Below are 23734 nucleotides of genomic sequence, written 5' to 3'. Positions count from 1 at the left end.
GAAAATAGCCCCTTAATTTCCCTTGTACGAGGGGCGTTCATTATATAAGACACTCGTCATTTACAATTCTTTATGGATGTGTTTACATGAATTCTACGAATATCATAATAGTGGCATTTCTTTCACATGTCCTGAAAGGTCCGCGAACCTACGTCAATAATTTATGGATCTTCGGAATATAGGGTATATTCGGGTACATTCGGATGTATTCGGGTATATTCGGGGGTAATATTCGGGTATATTCGGGGGTAATATTCGGGTATATTCGTTCACTTTTCGTTAATATTTGAAGTACCCTGGTTGACGTATTTACGGATCCTGTAATAGTCGGGCCTGTAGTAAAACAGTGTCATGTTTAAAAGTATTCATTAGCCATGATAAGTTAAAAGTAATGCTGATTTATTTGGAATATATCGTATGATTAGTAAATTCATTCGTGTCCGTCTGATCATCATTGTATATTATTATTATAGGCCTTATGTCTTATATTTCCTATCATTCTAATAATTAAGGACATACGTAATGATGCAAGTATTATATTTAGGTTGACGTTAACAGCCCGATCAAAAGAATACAACAACAACCGTGTATAGTAAACAACTTCAGTGTATTGATCTTAATCTAATTGCCTAATTGCCTTATCAGATCTCCGATCTGAGTATCCTGCTGTGCAGTTTTTGAGGTTTTATTATAGAGATGAACTCTAAATGGCCCTGAGCCAATAAACAAATACACATGAAACTGGCCCCTACTGTGAAAGCAGTGCCATTAGAAGGAAATGCACAGCAGGGCATTGTCATGCCAAACATTCCTTAAACTAGGCGTTTAAAATGTTGGCCGGTAATATAGGTATATTTTTATTGTGGCCTTGGTTTAGTTTCATTGTTTCATATATTGCCATATTTGACCTCCTTCCAGTTTTCAATTAATTACCATGAACGTGACTTTCATTTTAAAATGATTGCTCTACTAAGAAGTCATAAACTGACTATTTATGATGAAGATTGATAGATAAAGATCGAAAAACTGACAGTTCAAAAGTTAAAAAACTATTTACAATGTATTACAATATTTGCATAATTTAAACACTTTAACGACGAGTAATTTAAGTAAAGTATGTCGGTAGGTGTGTCGCATTTACATATGCTAATAAATGTCCTTGGGGACATTTCAAATTTAGTCGTAAATTGAAATGATCTTAGTGTCTTATTTTCGTTATTTTACTTCATGTTTGAGTAAATTGAACTATAGCCAGTATCAAAATGAACAAATAGTTTGTGGTTAATATACAGCTTATCGCAGTCGATATATGCGTGCGTGTGTTCACGCTTGGCCGGTTTCAAGATGGGGATGAGTTCACGACTCCTCTCCTGCACCTCCTAAGGTTGTGTGAATTTGAAAGCAAGCCGAGGAATTTTAAAGGAATCTTGGTGAGGAACAGAGGCGAATCGATAAATATAATAATAACTTAGCAGCGAAATGTGTTGTCTAAAATACTCTGCCTTACTTAACCTTCTACAAATAGTCAAAACGTCCTCAGCCGATATCGAGATAAATGGAGTGTTTATATTTATTTTTATCAAAAGTAATGTACTGGGTTTTAAAAATGGGTTCTGTCCTTCCGATGCTGTCCAGATTGGAACATTACAATACATTTGCTGATTTACCATATCTTGAAAATAAAAAAACCCATCATGTCCAATGCAATTCTAATGTCTATACGTCTAAGGACAAATTCCTCGTGTTTGTCGTGCCTGTAACCTGGCCATCCAATGATGGATTAAAAGTTTCTTGACACAAATGTTTACCATAAAAAGATGACTTAAGATGGTGTGTCGCCTGCGATACTCATGACTGTAGGTCAAAGGTCAATGTCCCACACGAAGGTCCTTGGTGTAAAAAATATGTGTTATGGCTTGTTCGGGCTGTTACTTGACCGTACCTTCAGCGATTTTAACAAAAACTTGGCACAAATGTTCACCATGGAAAGACAGGTTGAGGCATTCAATACCCATATCGGTGCGTTAAAGGTACAGGTTACCCTCGAGCGTCATTGGTTGCCATTGCTTGTTTATTATAAAATCAATTGACACCACTTTAAGGCACAGCGATCAGATTGGACCAATTGTATTGATGTCAAAGACCAATTTCAATAAAAACAATTTGATTTCCATACTCATGAAAATTATTTTGATTCCTCAATGGCGGGCTCGACATGGCTGGTTAGTGGCCGACAAAGCTCTCGCGTTTTATTTCTTTAGCCAGGCGTGATCTTTGTTGTTGGAGTGATCTTGGCTTATATTTTAAGACAAACATTGTGTTCAAGAAATATTAAAAATACTTATATGGTAAGACAATCGAACGATACTAAATAAATCTAAAAATATATCATTTTGATTTTTTGCACCAATATATCAGCTTGATTTATTGGTGGAATTTTGCCTATTCCGAAATATATTTTTGTGATTTTGCTATACTTTTCCGGAGTCGCATAGCTAGTTATTAACGTTAAACTTTTTATTTTTTGTCTTGGAACGAGCCAATATTTGCGAAAATCCATGGAAACCAGTGATACAAGACTGCGGAAAACAAATTGGATCGCATATGTTAATATTGAAGTTCAAAAATTGATGTTGTATGCATTTTTCGTAACCGTTAGTAACGGTTTAAGTCATAAAACATAAATTTTCGAAAGGATATATGGAAATATACGATCTGATTTTTTGTCAACAATCTTATATCATTGGTTTGCAGATATTTACGCAAACATTTGTTAATCCAAAGACAAAAAAAAACAAAAAAAAAAACGTTTAATCTGTGAGAGTGCAGCTTTATAGCACATGTCTTAAACCTGTATGCGTCTCTAAAATACGGACGAATAATAACCAAATCATGTGGATAGAGTTTATTTATTTCTAATTAACAATTATGAACAAACGTTTTGGTAAATTCAATAAATAAATATTGTTATACAGTAAAAAAGGAAATGTATTGAAATGTCATACACATTATAATATCCATACACAATGTATAAAAGTTACTGATATAAAACACAAATGTATTACACAAATTCATAATTCATTTTTAAGTTATGGAAATGACAAGGAATTATTCCAATGATATATGTACAAATGAAACAAAAACACATACATACTGTTGTTTTGAACACGTTTATAACAGTTCCGCTCTCGATTTCGGTCAATTAAAAACATAGTTGAGGTAAGCTACAAATACCATTTTTTTCCAATTCGAATACATTCCTTAAAAGTCTCAAATCTGATCATTTTTCTTTTGGAACTTTTAGAAAAGTGTAAAAGCAATGCTATCAACGTAATACATATAAATTAAACCTTTACGTTTCAAATCATTGTTTTTATAACCTTCTATTAACTTTCGTAAAAAAGTCCCATTAAAATTACTACTAGGCTCGTTATTGAAGGTATAATCGCCCTGAAGCTCTCAAGTTTAACTTTAATAACCCGGGTTGTGCGTGAACTTCTGTCTCCAATTTTTAGTACAATTTTAAACCCTGCAAAACAGGATCAAACTAAGCTAACCTGTTTTGATTTATTATAATTTGCAGAAATATCTGTATTTAAGGATTTTTGAGACTTTTATAGGATTTTTAGATGACCGCGATAAACTAAACTTTGATTTGTAAATTTAAGTTAAAAAAATCTATACTTGTTTAGACTTTTCGAGGATCTCGTGAAACATAGATTTATTAATGACCGCGATAACCATTTAAGATTTCTTAATTTACATTTATTTTATTTCTATATTGTTCAAAAAGGTACAAAACACAATCATGACCTTAGACATACATATAAAATCATCATAGAACTATCATTATCATAAAACATTTATTGCACCGACATACCCCATAACAAATATACATAATAAATATTGTTGAAATAATACGTGTAGTAAAAACATTGTCGTTTTTAGAGCTAGAATGTGCGTTTCTTTGGTAAGTAATGAAACACAAAATATACATACAGATAAACATCAACAAATATCACATTAATAAAACATTAAAAACAATACCGAAAGCCTCTTATTCAATTCTTCTTTAAGAATGTTGTGTTATTGGAATAACAATAACATTCATGTACTTCGTTGACATTCAACTACTGCTCTGGGCTCAGTTAAGGCCAGCTATAGGTAGGTGTCTGCGGCGAACGTTTGCGGTTTGGTTTCCCGCTTGCAGTATAACAGGGATACAAAATAAACACAGTCTGCTTACGTTCGCCACTGGTAAAGCAGGGTCCTTCAAAAACGTAAATAAAAGAAGCATGCCTTAGAAGCATAAGAACCTTTGATTAATTTACATATCAAATGCGTATATGCTCATGTTTTACTCTTGTAAAAAGCGCGTTCTCTGGTGCATTGTGATGATAAACATCATTGATCAGTATTCTAAGGCAAATCATTTTTAGGGCATTATGTACGGGAGTTATGACTTGAACAAATGTACGGGAGTAATGACTTGAACAAATGTACGGGAGTTATGACATGAACATATGAACTCAAGTACATGTTTTGCTCTAGAATTAATTGTCTTTAAAATAGTGACCGTTTATTTTGATCAACACAGTCTATCAGAAGATATACTTTTACAAAGAGAATAATTATAAATGTTCTGAATCATGCAATGCCATTCTGTAATGAAGTGAAATAGTGATTAAGACTTTAATATGGGGGGGCCGGTAGGTATTGATAACATTTTTAGGAAATCAACGAACAGATATGAAAACAAACTTATATAAAATTAGTTGCTAGAATTCAACAAAGCATTCTAACATCAATATCATTTGGTGACAATTAACAAAGCAACCTAATATCAAGATCATATACTGACGATTAACAATGAGCGAACATTGGTCTCGGTGAAAATATATCACAAATACTGATAGAACTGCTCAGCAATGTCAAATGTACATCCATTGTCAGTTTAACACTCTTAACATTTATTTTGACTTTCTCAATCCTGAAAAGTAATCATAATGTCGATGTGTTTAATATCTCACCAAAGGTACGTATATATATATATATATATCTGCTATAATTATACATTTTAACTGTACCAAACTCTATGAACTTGGACATGCCGCCTGGATACATGTCAATACATAACCTTCTTTTATGTCATCCACACAGTTATGCAATACTGCCACCTGATACGGCAATTAACGCACCTTTACTACAGAGTCCATATTACACAACATTCGAACATCTCGTATCAACTCGAACTGGAATCAGTAATCCATTTCACTGTTATTTAATATCCTATTAAAACAGTGTCATCAAGAGTTATTCGAAAAAACCACTTGCGTGCAAGAAGAACACTTCTGACGCAATCATCTTCTATGTGCATCATTTTCCATCAGATGAAGTCTTATACCACACATTTCGTCCATCTACTACTTCTTACTTCGCGGTTCACACCGTTTTCACATTTATAAAGCCCACATGCCTTTCCAAATACCTTCTGTACCAAAACGTCACATTTGATCATCAAAGGTTCCTTATCATGTCTTCAACCATCTTGTCTTTTAAATTTCGTAGCTTTTTCAAAATAATGAACTTCAATTACACCCTTCATCCCGCATTATATCATATGTCTTAAACGTCACAATATAGTCAAAACAACGTCAAAATAACGTCAAAACAACGTCAAAACAACGTCTCAGTATCGTCTATTCGGCTTCCTCCTCTTCAATATCCTTTTCTGAAGCATCTGAACTGAGATCCTCATAGGTAAACTTTTTGCCATAACACTGAAGTACAAAGTCTTCCATGGTGTTGTAGAAATGTGTCTTAGTGTTTCTACCATCTAGGAAATGGTTTTCGTCTGTATATATCTGCAAATAACATCAGCATGGTAAATATCTACATGAATAGATGAAGGTTACTAAGTACTGTAACAATTTCCTATTTGTTTCTCAATCTCCTACGCAGTAATCTCCCTTAGTGAGCAGCAACAAACAACAACTAACATTAAACTTAATTGCTTGTTTTACAAATGTCATTCAAAAGAATAAATTCCAGATTATTCCCTCTTAATGTAAAGTCTGTTTTATCTCCTTTCAATTTACCCATAATAGTAAAGTGTATTCACAACAACAAATACAATTGTTACAGTATTATCAACAATAATTTCTTTCGACCATATGCATTCTTAGCATTTTATCATTGATGTAAATAACAACTTTTTTGATGATTCACATGCATGTGTTTTCTTCTGTTTTAACGCACCGACTTGATGCTATGCATCTATTGGTTTCTTATCGGTGCTGTAATGGACATTTCATGGATGAAAGGTTAACGTACCTGCTGGCGGAAATAGACATCAGCCTCTACAAGGGCTTTCATGAATTGAGCAGAGTTTTGGAAATGGACATTATCTGAAATAGAAATGATGATAATTGACTCATGATTTGTATGCATGCTTTTTAAGTATCTGTATCAATATGATTTAAATAGTTCGCAACATATAGTTAAAATGTAATCTTAAGACCGGCGCTGGGTCGAGATAAGTTGCTAGCAGTCCCTAACCGAGTCAAATCGTGACGATGTGAAGTGGTAAAGTAACATTGGTAAGTGGATCGTGGTGGTAAACACGACCAGAGGTAAGACATTTCATAAAAGTAATCGAGCAATTGAAATGTTTCTTTACAGGGACATGTGTGGGATACATCACTAACAAACGTTACTGCAACCACTTCAGCTCGTCACGATTGGACACGGTGCGTAAACATTAGCTAACGTTCTTGTTTTGTATCCCCGTTGTATCACAGTGTATACACTGCAAGCGGGTAATAAAATCGCAAACGTTAGTTGCAAATAAGTTTACTAAACGCAGGGCTGCATTTGAAAACGAGTTACAGTCGTAAAAGCACCGGATTGTTCCAATAAAACAAAATAATACCTCTATCAATGAAAACAGAAGAGAGACTTAGTAAAACCAATTATGGTTAACTCTCAATTCTGTAATTTTCTCACTGTTCATGCGTTTCCTTCACTCCATATATTGTATGTATGCAGTTCTGTATTTTCAAATGCTTATTTACTGTGTTCAATATTTTCTGAAATAAATACTGGTTAAACCAAAACAAAAGAATAGTGTGCATTGAAAAATCTTTTTATTTTTCCTATGGATAAATATTTATTGATACTCATCAATAAATAGATTGTTTGCCTTGTAAAATGTCTTGTCAAACGTAAATATATTATTAGTTTTATTAGGCGACTAATAGAACCTTACCATCAGCCGTCCCATGAATCAGCATAAAGCGCGATGACTTGAAATTCGATGCATGTTTTGATATGTTTACAGCCTGAAATAAATCAACATAAAATAAAAAAAAAACCAAAGCCAACAAATCTGATCAGTCAAAGTTAACATATATTTAGCATACTCCTCTATTTTAAGCAGGTCTTTGTTACATGATTAAAGAATGAATTGGTGACATTTCGATAAACTTAACATATATTTAGCATACTCCTCTATTTTAAGCAGGCCTTTGTTGCATGATTAAAGAATGAATTGGTGACATTTCGATTAACTATCACTTGAATCTTCTATGTTTTAAAGCGAAATTAATTCTATTAAAGTTCATTAATATATAATTTACAACCATTGTATTTAGATGGAAAAAGGTTTGATGTTATCATTTAAGACTATTGTAGTAGTGATTATTACAAATTTACGATCATCGTACGTTATAAGCGGCGAGGTTATCTCTCGCAGTCGGTAGCCCCATGTATCTTTCTGTATAGGCAGTATCTGAAAACCAAAGATGACAAATATAACGGCGATGTAGCCCCATTAAAATAACATCGTTACGTTCACAGTTGACAAATATATTGGATCAGATTTAACTGAGCTTCTGACAAAAACGGCCGCCAAAGTTCCATTAATTATTCATCGGTTTTATTAAATGGTCGCCCGACCCATCCCGATTTAATGTCAAAGTAAAACAAAAAAAACAAATATTACTAAGTGATAAGGTCAAATTATATATAAGTGCTGCGTACCGTAATATCTCCAGTCCGTAACGGGGGCCACAGCGAGCCCACATTTGAACGCCTCGGTTCCCCGAGCAATCACGGATGCAGTCAAAAATCCCCCGTACGACTGAAATAAATGTTAACTAATGGTTCAAGCGTTTTGAATATGATTCTTCAAATGCTGTCTAAATGGTCCTTAGCTTAACAATTCTAGCATTTACAATTCTAGGCTTGTTTTGAGGAAGAAATACTGCATTTCCGAATTTAGGGACCATCTCGTGGCTAGTCTCTACGAACGTCACAAATACAGGGTATAACTGGAAAAAGGCGCACATTTGCAACTACCAGTACAGACATGGCACAGAAGTTGGTTGTGAACGGAAGCACGGCCATCAACACTTGCAAAATAACAGTATCCAACATATCCTAAAAGGGTCATAATAAAACTCACCATTCCCCATATAGCAGTCTGCTCATTTACATAATGTAGACTGTTGAAATATCTGAAACATAATATATACAAATTATGATATACTTTGAAGATTTAACATATGGGATTCAAAACACTGGGAGTAAAAAGGGGTCTAACTAGGGGTATTTGGAAGCAAAAAGGGGTCTAACTAGGGGTATTTGGAAGTAAAAAGGGGTCTAACTAGGGGGTATTTGGAAGTAAAAAGGGGTCTAACTAGGGGTATTTGGAAGTAAAAAGGGGTCTAACTAGGGGTATTTGGAAGTAAAAAGGGGTCTAACTAGGGGTTTTTGGAAGTAAAAAGGGGTCTAACTAGGGGTATTTGTATGTGTATAATTTTCTTGAGTCTGGGTCTGAAACTCAGACTTAAGACGTCAGTGAATAGGGGCCCCAGTCTTACAGGAAAACAAACGAACGTTTATTGTTTAAAAAAGAAATAATATAATATGGCACAATCGATGCCCTAATGTTAGACATGTCTCGAAAGCTCCCACAGAGTTATGTAGGAATCAGTTAAATTGCTCCCGCGATGGAAATATAAGTCAATCAACGGATTATTCCACTTCCTACACATTTGCAGGGAATCCTGATCTTTATGATGATGTTTTTGTAATCATGTTTTAATTTTAGAACAAACAATTATCCTTCAGACAAAATGTTACACACGAGAAAAAAGATTTAGAAAAAAAAAATGTAGGATGTTTCTTTTTGAGGTTGAAGTAATGCTTATCCCCAGCCATTTGTTTTCGTTGTTTTTACTTTAAAAGTGACACTGTTATTCAAAATTAATACATACACATGTATAACAAACATCAATTTTGACTGATAGACCTTTAACTACTTACTAAATAATGCATTTATGGAATATATTAATTACTGATAACAAGATTTTTATCGTATATTAAATAGCAGAAAGCGCAAAAATATGAAATGATTGGTGAATGCTAAAAGATTTACTGTGGTCTACTATCATCTCATAAGGTAGAAATACCGTGTTTTATGCTTATTTCTTTCAAATTAAACTTGGTATCCTTCCAAAGAACCATTGTTTTCAACATGTGTTCATCCTTTTTGAAATATTAAAACACTAATATTAATTGTGGTAAATCTTATCTGGGAGTAAGAGTGCATCTTTAAAAACATTCTTTTTTTCTACTGTGCTGAGAGATGCATATTTTGCGTAAGTGTAGCTACGCGCCTGGTCAATTTTCTTGATGCAACTGTCATTGTGCTATTCAAATTTAATTTAATTTATGACTACAACGACGATAAAATGAAGTGAGAAAGGCGGACAAACATCTACGGACCAACTACTTATGTTCTCTGTGACCTTGAAAAGCAATTGATGCTATTTCATAATCATCAATCATTTCCATTCTGATGCTATTTCATAATCATCAATCATTTCCATTCTTTTTCGGCCATTTAAATGTCTCAAAATTGTCTAGAAAAATAAGCTAATTTGGCAGTCGCTCAACTAACGAATGATGGGTTTCTTATAAATATTGCTTTAATAACTCCCTTCATGACATCAGTTCTAGGATAAAGGATACGTCTTATTTTCTTTCGAATTGACAATACGGTAAAAAGTCGGCAGTTTACTTCGCTGTACGCCAGTTGATAAACAAAATGTAGTTACAACATGTTATCCATGTCAAAAATGTCTCTTGTTTCACAAGCAACTACAGGGGCAATTGTCACACTCATGCTGTAAGGATGTACCTACATATTTCGTGCAATGCACAGTTGTTTGTTAGACTAGTATATTTCTTTACCAAACTAACGGAATCTAAAACACCATAAAGTTTACCTCGCAGCTGTAATGGTGTCATCTACCTCCAGCTGACCGAGCTGTTTGTAGACGGAATGTTTCCACATGTTGCCCCTCCCGCCTGTGCCCCGCCCATCTACCGACACGATGATGATACTGTGGGTACTGCACAAGTAATGCTCCCAGCCGATACTGAACTCTTCTGTAATTAGCTGGGTACCAGGAGCACCGTACCTGTAACAAGGAAGTATTAATATATCTCTTACAGAAACTCTTTGACAACAATATTTTACGACAATACTGTTACAGAACATCTTCGACAACAACATTTTACGACAACACGCTTACAGAACATCTTCGACAACAAGATTTTAAGACAACACACTTACACAACATCTTCGACAACATTTTACAACACGCTTACAGAACATCTTCGACAACAAGATTTTACGACAACACGCTAAAGAACATCTCCGACAACAACATTTTACGACATTAATTTTACAGAACATCCTCGACAACAATCTTTTACGACAACACCCTTACAGAACAGCTTCGACAACACTATTTTACGACAACAATTTTACAGAACATCTTCGACAACAATATTGTACGACAACACTCTTACAGAACAGCTTCAACAACAATATTTTACGACAACAATTTTACTGAACATCTTCGACAACAATATTTTACGACAACACTCTTACAGAACATCTTCGACAACAATATTTTACGACAACAGTTTACAGAACATTTTCGACAACAACATTTTACGACAATACACTTACACAACATCTTCGACAACAATATAGTACGACAATACGCTTTCAGAACATCTTCAAAACAACAATTTTTAATTATTTAAAGGAGGTGAGTTATGATGTGTAATACTTACACTTTAAATAGTATATTATACGTGATAATTTCATCTTTCTTCAGAATTGGTGGAAGTAGAACCTTTGCCCACATAACTGAAACAGGAGTATAAGGGATTATTCATATCAGTTGAATATATACAAGATCTGTGCGTGTAATCTTTACAACTTAATAAACTAAATAAAAAGTACATAAAACATTGAAATCTTCGGTACTGGTATTATCGTTATTTTTCTTATTGTTTTACAATATGGTTGATATATTCAAAGAACAAACATTATTTTGAATTGTTTAAATAATATACACATGTACATGCATTTTAAAAGTTCAATTTGTACGTCTTATGAATACGTTTTTTCTAACCTTCCTTAAAGTCATACAGTAACAGGGCGTATAACATTATAAAGTTATTTATTCAGCGTTTTATTATTATATACACAGTATTCTCCTGCATTGCGCTAGTCCCTAAGGGAGTAAAAATGGGATACATATTGGTGAAGGAGTGAGGCTGTGCTCGCATCAGTTTGTTCAGACACTGTTTCATTGACCATATATTTAAACCTCAACTTCCATTCCTTAAATGAACTGCCTTTCGGCAATTGCGTTCATCAATCGATGAACGCAACATCTTCGGATATGTTCGGATCGTAATTCATTGCATAATAATATACTATTGATCTTGTTATTGGTTGTATTGTGTCTGCAGGTCCCGTAAAATATAGATCAACATCAAGTGTTAGTTTATTATATTTTAAATATATTGGTACCAGAAGTGTTTCAATTTTACGTTTTAAAGTGATTTCAAGTGGTTGATCTTTTCCCGCGTTATTGTGACGTCATTTGAAAAAATGTTTCCGGTTATAGTCGGGTCGTTCTATTTACAGAATGGGTAAGAACGGATTACTGAAAGGTTTTCTTAAATGAAATGAAGTATTTTTTTTAAACAATTCTTGAATGAAATAATGAACTATTGGTGTAAATATAAGAAATGAATTGCGGGGTTGATGTCATTATCGGGGTATGAACGCAATTGGGTTGGTCAAAGTACGCGTGGAGTCCTTCGGACTCCACACACATTGACCAACCCAATTGCGTTCATACCCCGATAATGACATCAACCCCGCAATTCATTCCTTAATTAAAGGTAGTAACCCAACATCTATTGATAAAGCTATTGCAGTGCATGTGTGGTCCGCCTGCGTTGTTTGTACGTTATATGTCTCTGGTTCATTATCTTTTGGGCCCTAGCCTTGTGATCCTTAACAGGGTGTTTACTTAGATATTACACTACTGGGATTATCCCTGTAGTTTTCAATGTATTATTCCTAAGACCACACCATATAATCACTCACATTCTGTCTCATCCTCGTCTATTGGTATCTGTACATACTCCTGCACGGGTAAGCTGAAGTCTTCCAACATTTTTCGTAGTTCAGTGTTGTCTTCTAAAGTGATTACTGAAATAGAAAGAAAACGATCTGAATATATTTCGTCCACAAGTACCGGGACACATTGCAGCATGGGTAATGTGCAGTACGTGTGCTTCTAACGGAAGTTCTCGGTGTTTTATGTATCGAGATTATAAGTATCTGACATGGCCGAGAGTATAAGATTGGTTCAACCCAACACGAACGTAGTTTTTTTTTGCGGAGGTGTGGTAACCTCATCCGCTACCGAGTAAAGATGGAAGTGGAGATGGTAGCTGGGAACCTTACCTAATCCATTATCGATCGAAAACAGATGGTAGCTGGGAACCACTGATCCCTTACACGCCAGAATGTTTGTGTTCTTACCTAATCCATTATCGATCGAGTACAGATGGTAGCTGGGAACCGCTGATCCCTTACAGGCCAGAATGTTTGTGTTCTTACCTAATCCTTTATCGATCGAGTACAGATGGTAGCTGGGAACCGCTGATCCCTTACAGGCCAGAATGTTTGTGTGCTTACCTAATCCATTATCGATCGAGTATAGATGGTAGCTGGGAACCACTGATCCCTTACAGGCCAGAATGTTTGTGTTCTTACCTAATCCTTTATCGATCGAGTATAGATGGTAGCTGGGAACCACTGATCCCTTACACGCCAGAATGTTTGTGTTCTTACCTAATCCTTTATCGATCGAGTACAGATGGTAGCTGGGAACCGCGGGTCCCTTACAGGCCAGAATGTTTGTGTTCTTACCTAATCCATTATCGATCGAGTACAGATGGTAGCTGGGAACCGCGGGCCCCTTACAGGCCAGAATGTTTGTGTTCTTACCTAATCCTTTATCGATCGAGTACAGATGGTAGCTGGGAATCGCAGGTCCCTTACAGGCCAGAATGTTTGTGTTCTTACCTAATCCATTATCGATCGAGTACAGATGGTAGCTGGGAACCGCGGGCCCCTTACAGGCCAGAATGTTTGTGTTCTTACCTAATCCTTTATCGATCGAGTACAGATGGTAGCTGGGAAACGCGGGTCCCTTACAGGCCAGAATGTTTGTGTTCTTACCTAATCCATTATCAATCGAGTAAAGATGGTAGCTGGGAAACGCGGGTCCCTTACAGGCCAGAATGTTTGTGTTCTTACCTAATCCTTTATCGATCGAGTATAGATGGTAGCTGTGAACCGCGGGTCCCTTACAGGCCAGAATGTTTGTGTGCTTACCTAATCCATTATCGATCGAGTAAAGATGGTAGCTGGGAACCGCTGGTCCCTTACAGGCCAGAATGCTTGTGTTCTTACCTAATCCAATATCGATCGAGTACAGATGGTAGCTGGGAAACGCGGGTCCCTTACAGGCCAGAATGTTTGTGTTCTTACCTAATCCATTATCGATCGAGTACAGATGGTAGCTGGGAACCGCGGGTCCCTTACAGGCCAGAATGTTTGTGTTCTTACCTAATCCATTATCGATCGAGTACAGATGGTAGCTGGGAACCACTGATCCCTTACAGGCCAGAATGTTTGTGTGCTTACCTAATCCATTATCGATCGAGTACAGATGGTAGCTGGGAACCACTGATCCCTTACACGCCAGAATGTTTGTGTTCTTACCTAATCCATTATCGATCGAGTAAAGATGGTAGCTGGGAACCACTGATCCCTTACAGGCCAGAATGTTTGTGTTCTTACCTAATCCATTATCGATCGAGTAAAGATGGTAGCTGGGAACCGCGGGTCCCTTACAGGCCAGAATGTTTGTGTTCTTACCTAATCCATTATCGATCGAGTATAGATGGTAGCTGGGAACCGCGGGTCCCTTACAGGCCAGAATGTTTGTGTTCTTACCTAATCCGTTATCGATCGAGTATAGATGGTAGCTGGGAACCGCGGGTCCCTTACAGGCCAGAATGTTTGTGTTCTTACCTAATCCATTATCGATCGAGTACAGATGGTAGCTGGGAACCGCGGGCCCCTTACAGGCCAGAATGTTTGTGTTCTTACCTAATCCTTTATCGATCGAGTACAGATGGTAGCTGGGAACCGCGGGTCCCTTACAGGCCAGAATGTTTGTGTTCTTACCTAATCCATTATCGATCGAGTACAGATGGTAGCTGGGAACCGCGGGTCCCTTACAGGCCAGAATGTAAAATTTCCCGGTAGGTGAGAATGTGGCGTCAACGAACTGACAGTCCTCGCTGATGTCACATGACAGACACGTGACCTGACGGAATGATTCGTGCGTCTTGGAGACAGTGGTACTGAAAGTATAACATATACCCTGCTCAGAGGAATGGAAATAACCGGAAAACCGGGGACCAATTCGTCGAACAATCTTTAGTTTCTTATACATGTATCAGGATAAGTGCAATATTTTTGTTAAATGAATTGTGTAATTTGTACTTTTTTCAAATCTTAAAGAGGAAATAATGATAAACTATGTTTCGGCTTATAAAATAAAGATAACGCAAGTCAATTAGCTTAAATGAAATATGTTACTTAATCCGAAATCTAGGCATTGGGGCACGTAAAAGAAACAAACAGACTTTAAAAAGAATTAATACACCTTATAATAATTACCATATATAATAACTCGTTTGATAAACTAACTAATTACATTGTGAAATAACAGAATGTGATGTTTGTAAAGAAATATGTTCATATAAGTGTCAATTGTTGCCATAGTGACATATCTTAGTATTCAAAAATGGAATGAAAAATATCAGCACAAATCATGGCAGGTTGAAAACGCCTGTTAGACCATAACAATTAGAATCAATGTAAAGGTCAACACTTTTACAAGTTATCCTTTGTTATCCATACACGTGCAAGGTTTTAATGCTGTCTCGAGTTTTTCATTGCCTGCTTTATATATCACAAAGAGGTTGATGTAAATATTATAAGCCTGTTTTTAGCGTCATTAGTTTGTTATTTTCTGTCTGGTGAGCATTCCCGCTTGGCTCGAATTTTCCGAGGCTCGAGGTTATTTCGCCGGTCCCTGGGAGTTCGAGCCATAGGGGTTCGACTGTACATTATGACGACTCTCTGAATAGTTTTAACGTTTAATATTGACAATTCAAATAGTTCTGTATTATTGGCTCACTTTAATGACGAGACTAATTAACAGCTCAAAGTATTTTATTAATCATTTCTTATATAAAAGGAAGTTGACAAAGACGGTAACAAACCTATACAGGTGTCTTTTCCGTGGATCGCCCATTTTCGTTGCTGTAAAATATCTGAAATGAAAAACGGCAAGGTATTAACCTACCTTTACCTCTAAAAACGGGATGACAGTTCTAACCTTATTGAAATTTCAACTATTTTCCGATGCAATTTCAATTTAAATGGAACAAACTCTCCAGGAAAGGAAACTTACATAATTTTCAAGACGTCGTCATATCCAACGATGTCTACGACATCCCAGCGTCCTCCAGTCAGGAAAATCTTGCTCCCGTCTCCCGGCTTCGTCTGCAACAAACAACAAATTGCAAACATGGAAATACTTCTTGTGATGAAAATATTCCTTACATAAGCAGACTTTGTCTGGAATAATGATGAATGGAGTAATTATATTTTTTCAGTAGGACGGAATTTATTTCATAACATGTATACAACATATGGTCTGAAATATTATAGACAATAGTAGATAAGGACTGGAAAATAAGATTAATTTTACTATTTCACAACCGTCTCCTTAGTTTAAAATAAGTTTAAGAATGCAAAAGCTTCAAAATGACGTGATATAAGGACTTGATTCTACAAATGCAAGCCTGGTCCTCTACCAATACCACATATACAGTTTTGAAAAACCTTATGTATGACAGATTATGAATAATTATTATCTTGAGTTAAAAGCCATATTGACAACCTTTCATTCAAAACAACAAATGATCGGGATGTCAGAACATCTACCGAAGCATAAAACAAAATACCCCATAAAAACAAATGTAATAAATATCAGGGGCCGTTTCACGAAGATCAAAGTACTAGAAATAATCGTAGTATCATATTTTCGATATCTGAGTAGTTTGTACATGAGCCAGTACTGAAATGAACCCAAAGTTAAGAAAATAAGAACAATCAATGTGTTGCCATTTTGTGACGTTAAGGCCTAAAAAAAATAATTGTTTGGTTAGGGTTACATCCTTTTCAAAAATAGGTAGGGTAGGTAGGCTTTTTTTATTAGGTTTATATAAGACTGTCATTTTCATCAAAGCGGAATGGTGTTTATTGAAAAGCAATTAAAAAACAATATATATATATATTTTTTTTTTCAAGCTGACTATAAAAACGGTAGGGTCGGCGCCTATTTCGTAGGTAGGGTCGGGTAACCCGAACCAAATGTATTTTTTTAGGCCTAAATTAGATTAAAGGTTAACTACAACCAGTTATTGCAACGGTCCCTAGCCTCGCTCACATGAATGTCGCTATTGGAATCCACCATGGCTATATGCTGGAAGCTGCCGGCTGCTCCGTCCCTGTGTGGTATGAGCAGGAAGTAGCTGCTGGCGTCCGGTGTAAACATTGAAAAATGGAACTGGAACGAAGCGATGATAGAGTTTGTATCATATGTCTGATCATGACAGGCAACCGATTTATATGTTCCGTAATTACTATAGCAGAGTGTAATCGATTGATGGGGGTCTCGGACGATGATGTTTTGTTGACATTGAAGGAATATATAGTTGAAGCTGACGAACGCGTCTGGTAACATTTGTGTAAGTTATGTCTATAAATTAGGAGATATCGATCTTTGTTTGGTTGCAGTGTCAATTATCATTTGATTCGGTACTATAAAAGCTTAATTTAGAATTTCGGTCAAATTTACAACAAAACAGCTACTTTGTGTTTGATGTATATAAAGCAACTGTCCAATTTAAACAGAGGCATGTTACAATATGATGCTATTGAAATTAAAATTAAAATATCAAACACTTACCATGTCGACCCAGCCTCCCTCCCCATCTACTCGTAGGTTCTGAAAATAAGATAAATAGTGCGAACTAGAATGTGAACTAGACTGCCCATCATAGACAATTATCTAATGAGCGTTACCATGACTATGACCTACTAACCCAGGAACAATAGGGCTCATCCACTGACCATTACTTATGTGCAGACCAACAAAAATAAAATGAAAACTACAGGGACAAGCCTAATAGTTGAATAAAAATCCAACAACCTGCAAAGGGGTCAGAAGGGCGAGCGCTCGCCTAACGTATTAAAACAAACAGTTTTGTTTTGTTTTCCTGTTGCAGTGCATCGCATACACTGCAAGCGGGAAACCAAACAGCAAACGTTCGCCGCAAACGTGTTTACTGACGCATGACTGTTAAGTGACACAAGGCAAGGGCCAAAACAACAATAAACTAGAGACACAAGCAGAAATGCAATCACCATAGACAGACCACACAGTCATTAAAATAGATTTACCGATAAGCCATTCACGAGTTACCGATCGTTTACCAAACTGTGCCGCCTACGACGCCGAACAATTTAAGCATTATCTGTCTGTCGGGCTACGCATTGACACAATCATACATTGGAATAGTGAAAATGGTGATGCTTACTTGTGTGTCAGTTTAAGGTATCATTGGTATATTATAATAATTATTGTGAATGCTGGATGGCTGGTGACCACATACTATTTTGGTATCATTTGAATGGATTTATGTATGGCAAAGGATATGTAAACAATCGCCGAAATTAGTATTTAAAGCCGGTTTTTTGGTCTTAATGCATTGAAAATTAGGTAATTTCACGTTCGTTTCCAGTTAAAATAAATAATCAACAGCAATACGTTATAATGAATGTATTTTCGATCATTACTATTATAAAAAAGTAATCAGCCAGCAATACCAAATTTATATATGGTCACCATTCAGTTATCAAATTTAACACAATCGCCAATGGCAAGATGCAATCACTAAACTATACATCTGGTACCTTAAAAGAAGTGAACATGGAACATAGCATTGAAATCAGCCACATCTTATGCTGCCACTAATTAGAAGATGTTTTCCAAGAAAACATTTGCTCTTTTATTTTTTAATGTTACCATGCCGACAAATGCGAATTTTGTCAATTTAAACTGTTTTCCGGAGTGTGATCACAACTATAATTGGCCACAGGGGATTATTTTATACCACCAAGCTTGTGTACGAGTACAAAATTAATTAGCCCAAGGAAAACTCGGCACAGGCGGTGTGAAAAAAACCAACATCAAAGAATAACTGCGGAACTATAGCATTGAATCACAGAATTATAATTAATAAATTGAATGATCCGAATCTATTAAGAGATTGATCGTATTTCTTCTTGCGTGTATACTGTATGAACGCAGTAGGGCACGCGAGCAGGTACCATTTAGCGCGTCTTGATCATTTGCTCATACCCCCCACATACAGCATAAACGAAAGAAAAAATACGATCAATACTTATAGATCCTAAATAATCATTCATTACGATTACAAATTAGCAGTATCTTCTGCAAGTCTGCTGAGTACTTTTTCTTAAAGAACTGTATACATACATACTACATACGTTGGTATACTAAATGACAGAGTTTTCTAACAGCGGATATCATTGGTTAAATGACGTCGTTCTAACCCAATCGGGGCGGGAAATTGAAATATACAATGACGTCATAACTCCCTGCGTGTTATACAATATGAACGTCTGGCTTTATCTATAGGGGAGCGTAAAATTCGAAATTACATGACAAGAAAAAAATATTAGTCCCACTTATTGATAAGAGAGTAATTTCTCAACTATTAAATAAAATAAAATAATCTTACCTTCTTACACGAGCCACCATCAATCGGACACATATAGAGAACGGAGAGATTCTGAGCACGGTTCATCCACGTGGCAAGCACGTGACTGTGGTCCTTCCACGTGACTGCGTAAAGGTAGTGGTCCCTAAGTGTCAAATAATGGTAATTATTACAGTATGTTTTTCAACTTCTTGGAATTAGCTATATAGCGTATGCGTTTTTTGTTGATAACATATGTGTGGAAAATAATGTTTTTTTTAATAATATAAATCATTGTTTTGTAATTTTTTCATGGTGTTCGCGGGTATAATTTTAGTCTTCTTTCTTACTTAAAGATATCGTGCCATAAATATGCATATTATGGCAAACAGGCACTGCAATAGGAACTCTTTTAACATATAAATTAGCAGTTTAAAATTTAAGCTGATGTCAACACGCTAGCATATTTTTTAACATTCAGGGCTTAATTGCAAAGTTTTCACGTTTAAATATAATTTGTTTTCATATTATTACATTTATCTACGAACAGGTAACATCCCCCTCCCACTTGGCTTCTTCATCACTTTCGCAGATAATCTTTATTACAAAATATTATGAAAAGACTTGAACTATTGTTTCAATCCTATTTTTTTATATAAAATTAAGGTTCTTACACATTCTGAAGTTCCGGCGGCAGTGGTATATGTACAGTGATGTTCGTAATCAGATTGACGACTTTAAGTATCACTGTCGGGTTTCGTGTACCGGCCTAAAATATAAGAAAAAATTACAAAAGTATCAGACTAAAAAAATAAGCTAGTTTTCTTAAAGCTGCTGAATTGTGTTACAAGGTGACCTCATACAATTTTGGATTCATTATAAAGGTATTAATTTATCAATTATTTATATGTAACAGAAACTACCCGAAGTACATTATACTCCATACTAGAGTTTGTATCATTGCTTTTTATTTCAACTAAAATCGGACGTAAATACCATATTTTGTAATCTTTAAAGGTAAAACATCACTTGTTTATTACATTCGTTTCACACAGCACCCTTTCAAATGATACTAAAATAAAATGGGGTCACCAGGGAGGGTATTCAATACGCAACTTGACTCAAACTTATGGTGAAACACCATTTTATTTATTTTAATTCGGTGTATAGGTTGGTTATTTATGCCATGTAATCCGATTAGCTACACCAATCTTACATCCGTTGAAGACCAATATTGAAAACCACCCCAGAGGCATCTAAATTTTTCATATATTTAGGCTGAACTAGTGGCAAGTTTTTCTGTTCATCCGACATAAACTATTTTCCTTGTAAATTGACTTTTATTCAATAAATGGCATTTCGATAAAAAAATAATGAATCAACGTGTGACAGATGACAGCCCGAACCGACAATATTTCACTCCAAAGAGATCAATAGAAAACGTAATGTATTCTTGCCTGCTCGATTGTCAAAATCCTGGGAGCATAAAAAACTATGTCCATTATAATTTTCTTGTATCTACCATCCATAATTTAATTATTATCTAAACCAAGAGGTCGATTAAAACTGACCAAGACATGTATTTACCAACCTTAGGATACGGAAGTCTTGCGGTGATAACGTACTCATGTACCATATCGCCGTATAACGACATGTCGTACGAGCTGACGTCACGGTCATCAAACGTCGCGTACGCTAAGTGACGTCCGTTCGGTGAGAACCACATAGCGGAGTCGGACTGTAGGATCTCCTCTGTAAACAACGATAAAAAGATTTCTGAGTGATGTGACGGTGTAAAATGCTGGGTATTGGCTTGCGCTTGCTGCTGTATTCAGCTTTGGGAGCGGGAACCAACTGATGCATACCGTCGAAAAGTAGCATGTTACCTAGGCTATGGACGGTACTTCCAGAACCGTCCAAAAACTGCAAGAGTTATCTTTATATCATCTGATTGGTTAGTAATAATAACTGGATAATATTGACAAATCAATAAAGAGCTTAGCTTTCTTGGACCAATCTAAAACATGAACCAGTTTTAAACACTTGACTACAGAAGAACAACATACAACCGCCTTCAGGCTGTATTGAGGCTGTTTATGTGCAATAATTATTAAGGTAGCACTGGCACATGTTGATTTATAACGGTCATAGTTAACAGTTTGATACTTAACTTGTCCCTGCAGGTTCCATTTGTAAAGACCAATTACTGACAACGTTGAACGTCTTGCAATTCGATAAAATTAAATTACATATAAGGAAGAAACTGATTCATGTGAAACGATATAGTTCATTTGAGTTGGAAGGCACGAAGATGACACTCATGTATCAAGGAAAAAAGACAACAAAGTTCACAACATTTAAACGAAGTACCGACTAAAATATGTCTGATCGCATGGGCGAGGTAAATTGAATTTGTTCATGGAACTAAATGATTTTGATAAATTGGAAACATGTGCTTCATACATTCAGTGTGTTTTATTATACCTTCATATAAATAGTCATCCTCCCCCCCCGCCTCATACAGCCAGTCAGTTTATTCCCACCTTCATATAACTAATCAGGTTTTCATACTTTCATACAACCAGTCAGTTTTTCCTACCTTCATACAACCAGTCAGTTTTTCCTACCTTCATACAGCCAGTCAGGTTTTCCTACCTTCATACAACCAGTCAGTTTTTCCTACCTTCATACAACCAGTCAGGTTTTTCTACTTTCATACAACCAGTCAGTTTTTCCTACCTTCATACAACCAGTCAGGTTTTCCTACTTTCATACAACCAGTCAGTTTTTCCTACCTTCATACAACCAGTCAGTTTTTCCTACCTTCATACAACCAGTCAGTTTTTCCTACCTTCATACAACCAGTCTGGGACACCATTAAACACCGTTTCCACATCTTCAAACCCATCAAATGTGAGCTGCTCCAAATCACCAACGACCGGGTCTTGTGAGAAAAATATGTCATTGTACTGGACGAACACCTAAAAAATACACAGGCAAACTGTTACTATAATGGATAGGAAACGACGAAACAAGGTAAAAATGGACAAACATCTACAATTAACGGGCAAAGTGTACGAAAAATCTTTGTAAACGTTTAAAATGGCCGATCACCTAAAATTAATTCGCAATTTTTTTTTTCTGCAAACGAACATCGGTGGAATAGCTTATTTTGGATTTAAGTAAAAGGAATTTCAAATTTGGAAATGAAAGGAAAGCCTCAACTGAAGGTAATGAATATTTATCATTCATTTATAATTATTATTGATATTACTTCCGCAGTATGCTTTATCCCGTGGTAACACTTGCAACATAAAACATAGTTACGGCAGTAACCAGGAAATACTGACCAGCGAGTGACCAATAGTTGACCACTTGACCACCTGTAACTGTTCGCCATGGGGACCAACCAACTCATATTGCTCACTGAAAAAGGTTCACTTACACATATTATTGGATAAATTAAACAGAATTTACCTGTTAAATTAAGTGTAAATGAAAAAAAATACACGTTAAAACACTTCAATTTATTAATAGAAATATTATTATTATTACGACTACTTTTACTAATGCACCATAATACATACGAAAAATTGACGGAGATTGCCGTGGTGTTCCGATTGTTACTTACGATGTTTTTATATTGACGAGTCTGTATCGTGATATTGTAGAATGTCTGAAAACCTGAAAATGGATTGATTTGATTCATTAAAGGGATGGCGTGACATAAGCATTCATTGAACGAGAACTTTAGATTACTCACACGCCATTGGATAATCACTTCTTAATTTGATAAGCAGAATATTCACGACATTAGCAAATCAATTAAAGATGATGAAGTCAGAAAGTAACACAGATGCACGGTAACGACATTTTTATCCACATGACATTTGGAAAACCTTTCTAAGAACGAAATCCACACAGGGTGAAATAAAACTGTGAGGAAAATGTTTCAAATGCGTTTTTGTTAATTAAATGACTAATTTCTGTGCCCATTTATATAAATTTGATTGTATTTTAGCAATACGTTATTATTTATTAAGGCCATAACCTTTAAATTGAAAAGTTTGGGCCCCATTTCAATTAAATATCATAGACGTACATCTTACACAGCGCCAGAGTGCTCGGGACATCCGTTGCGGATAAAACGAGGCTTAAGCAAATCAAAGTACTGAAAGTACTGCTGGAATGTGATTTTTACTTTGCTGTTCGTCAGTATTTTATAAAATATCATGGAACCATTCTAATATTATTCTGAATGTTTATCAATACCCTTAAATTGTAACAAAGACTTTGGTATCATTTAATCATTTTATTGGGTATATTCAAAAGTCTGTAATCTGCTTTAATCACATATGATATCTACACAAAGTGAGTTTCTAAAATGGAGGTCTCCTATAGACATTTCATCTGAATA

The 23734-nt window shown here is 35.7% G+C and overlaps 1 protein-coding gene across 4 annotated transcripts in view; it reads right to left on the bottom strand.

Annotated features, from left to right (window-relative positions):
• Positions 1-2924: 2924 nt before the first annotated feature.
• Positions 2925-23734, bottom strand: part of LOC128240613 (dipeptidyl peptidase 4-like) — a 252517-nt gene continuing 231707 nt past the window's right edge. For all 4 annotated transcript variants that reach the window (XM_052957306.1, XM_052957305.1, XM_052957307.1 and 1 more), the window contains exons 6-25: positions 22949-23001; positions 22668-22743; positions 22169-22298; positions 20909-21069; positions 19992-20086; positions 19360-19483; positions 17502-17540; positions 16980-17099; positions 15939-16030; positions 15748-15798; positions 14642-14820; positions 12485-12589; positions 11152-11227; positions 10293-10487; positions 8465-8516; positions 8041-8140; positions 7725-7789; positions 7268-7340; positions 6334-6407; positions 2925-5864 (exon numbers count right to left, since the gene is read on the bottom strand). In XM_052957306.1, the coding sequence (XP_052813266.1) occupies positions 5700-5864; positions 6334-6407; positions 7268-7340; positions 7725-7789; positions 8041-8140; positions 8465-8516; positions 10293-10487; positions 11152-11227; positions 12485-12589; positions 14642-14820; positions 15748-15798; positions 15939-16030; positions 16980-17099; positions 17502-17540; positions 19360-19483; positions 19992-20086; positions 20909-21069; positions 22169-22298; positions 22668-22743; positions 22949-23001 (2025 nt within the window). In that variant the 3' untranslated portion in view covers positions 2925-5699. The remainder of the gene's footprint in view (positions 5865-6333; positions 6408-7267; positions 7341-7724; positions 7790-8040; positions 8141-8464; positions 8517-10292; positions 10488-11151; positions 11228-12484; positions 12590-14641; positions 14821-15747; positions 15799-15938; positions 16031-16979; positions 17100-17501; positions 17541-19359; positions 19484-19991; positions 20087-20908; positions 21070-22168; positions 22299-22667; positions 22744-22948; positions 23002-23734) is intronic.

The sequence above is a fragment of the Mya arenaria genome, chromosome 7 (genome assembly GCF_026914265.1).
Source record: "Mya arenaria isolate MELC-2E11 chromosome 7, ASM2691426v1".
Taxonomy (NCBI): Eukaryota; Metazoa; Mollusca; class Bivalvia; order Myida; family Myidae; genus Mya; species Mya arenaria.
This window is presented reverse-complemented; position numbering and strand designations above follow the sequence as displayed.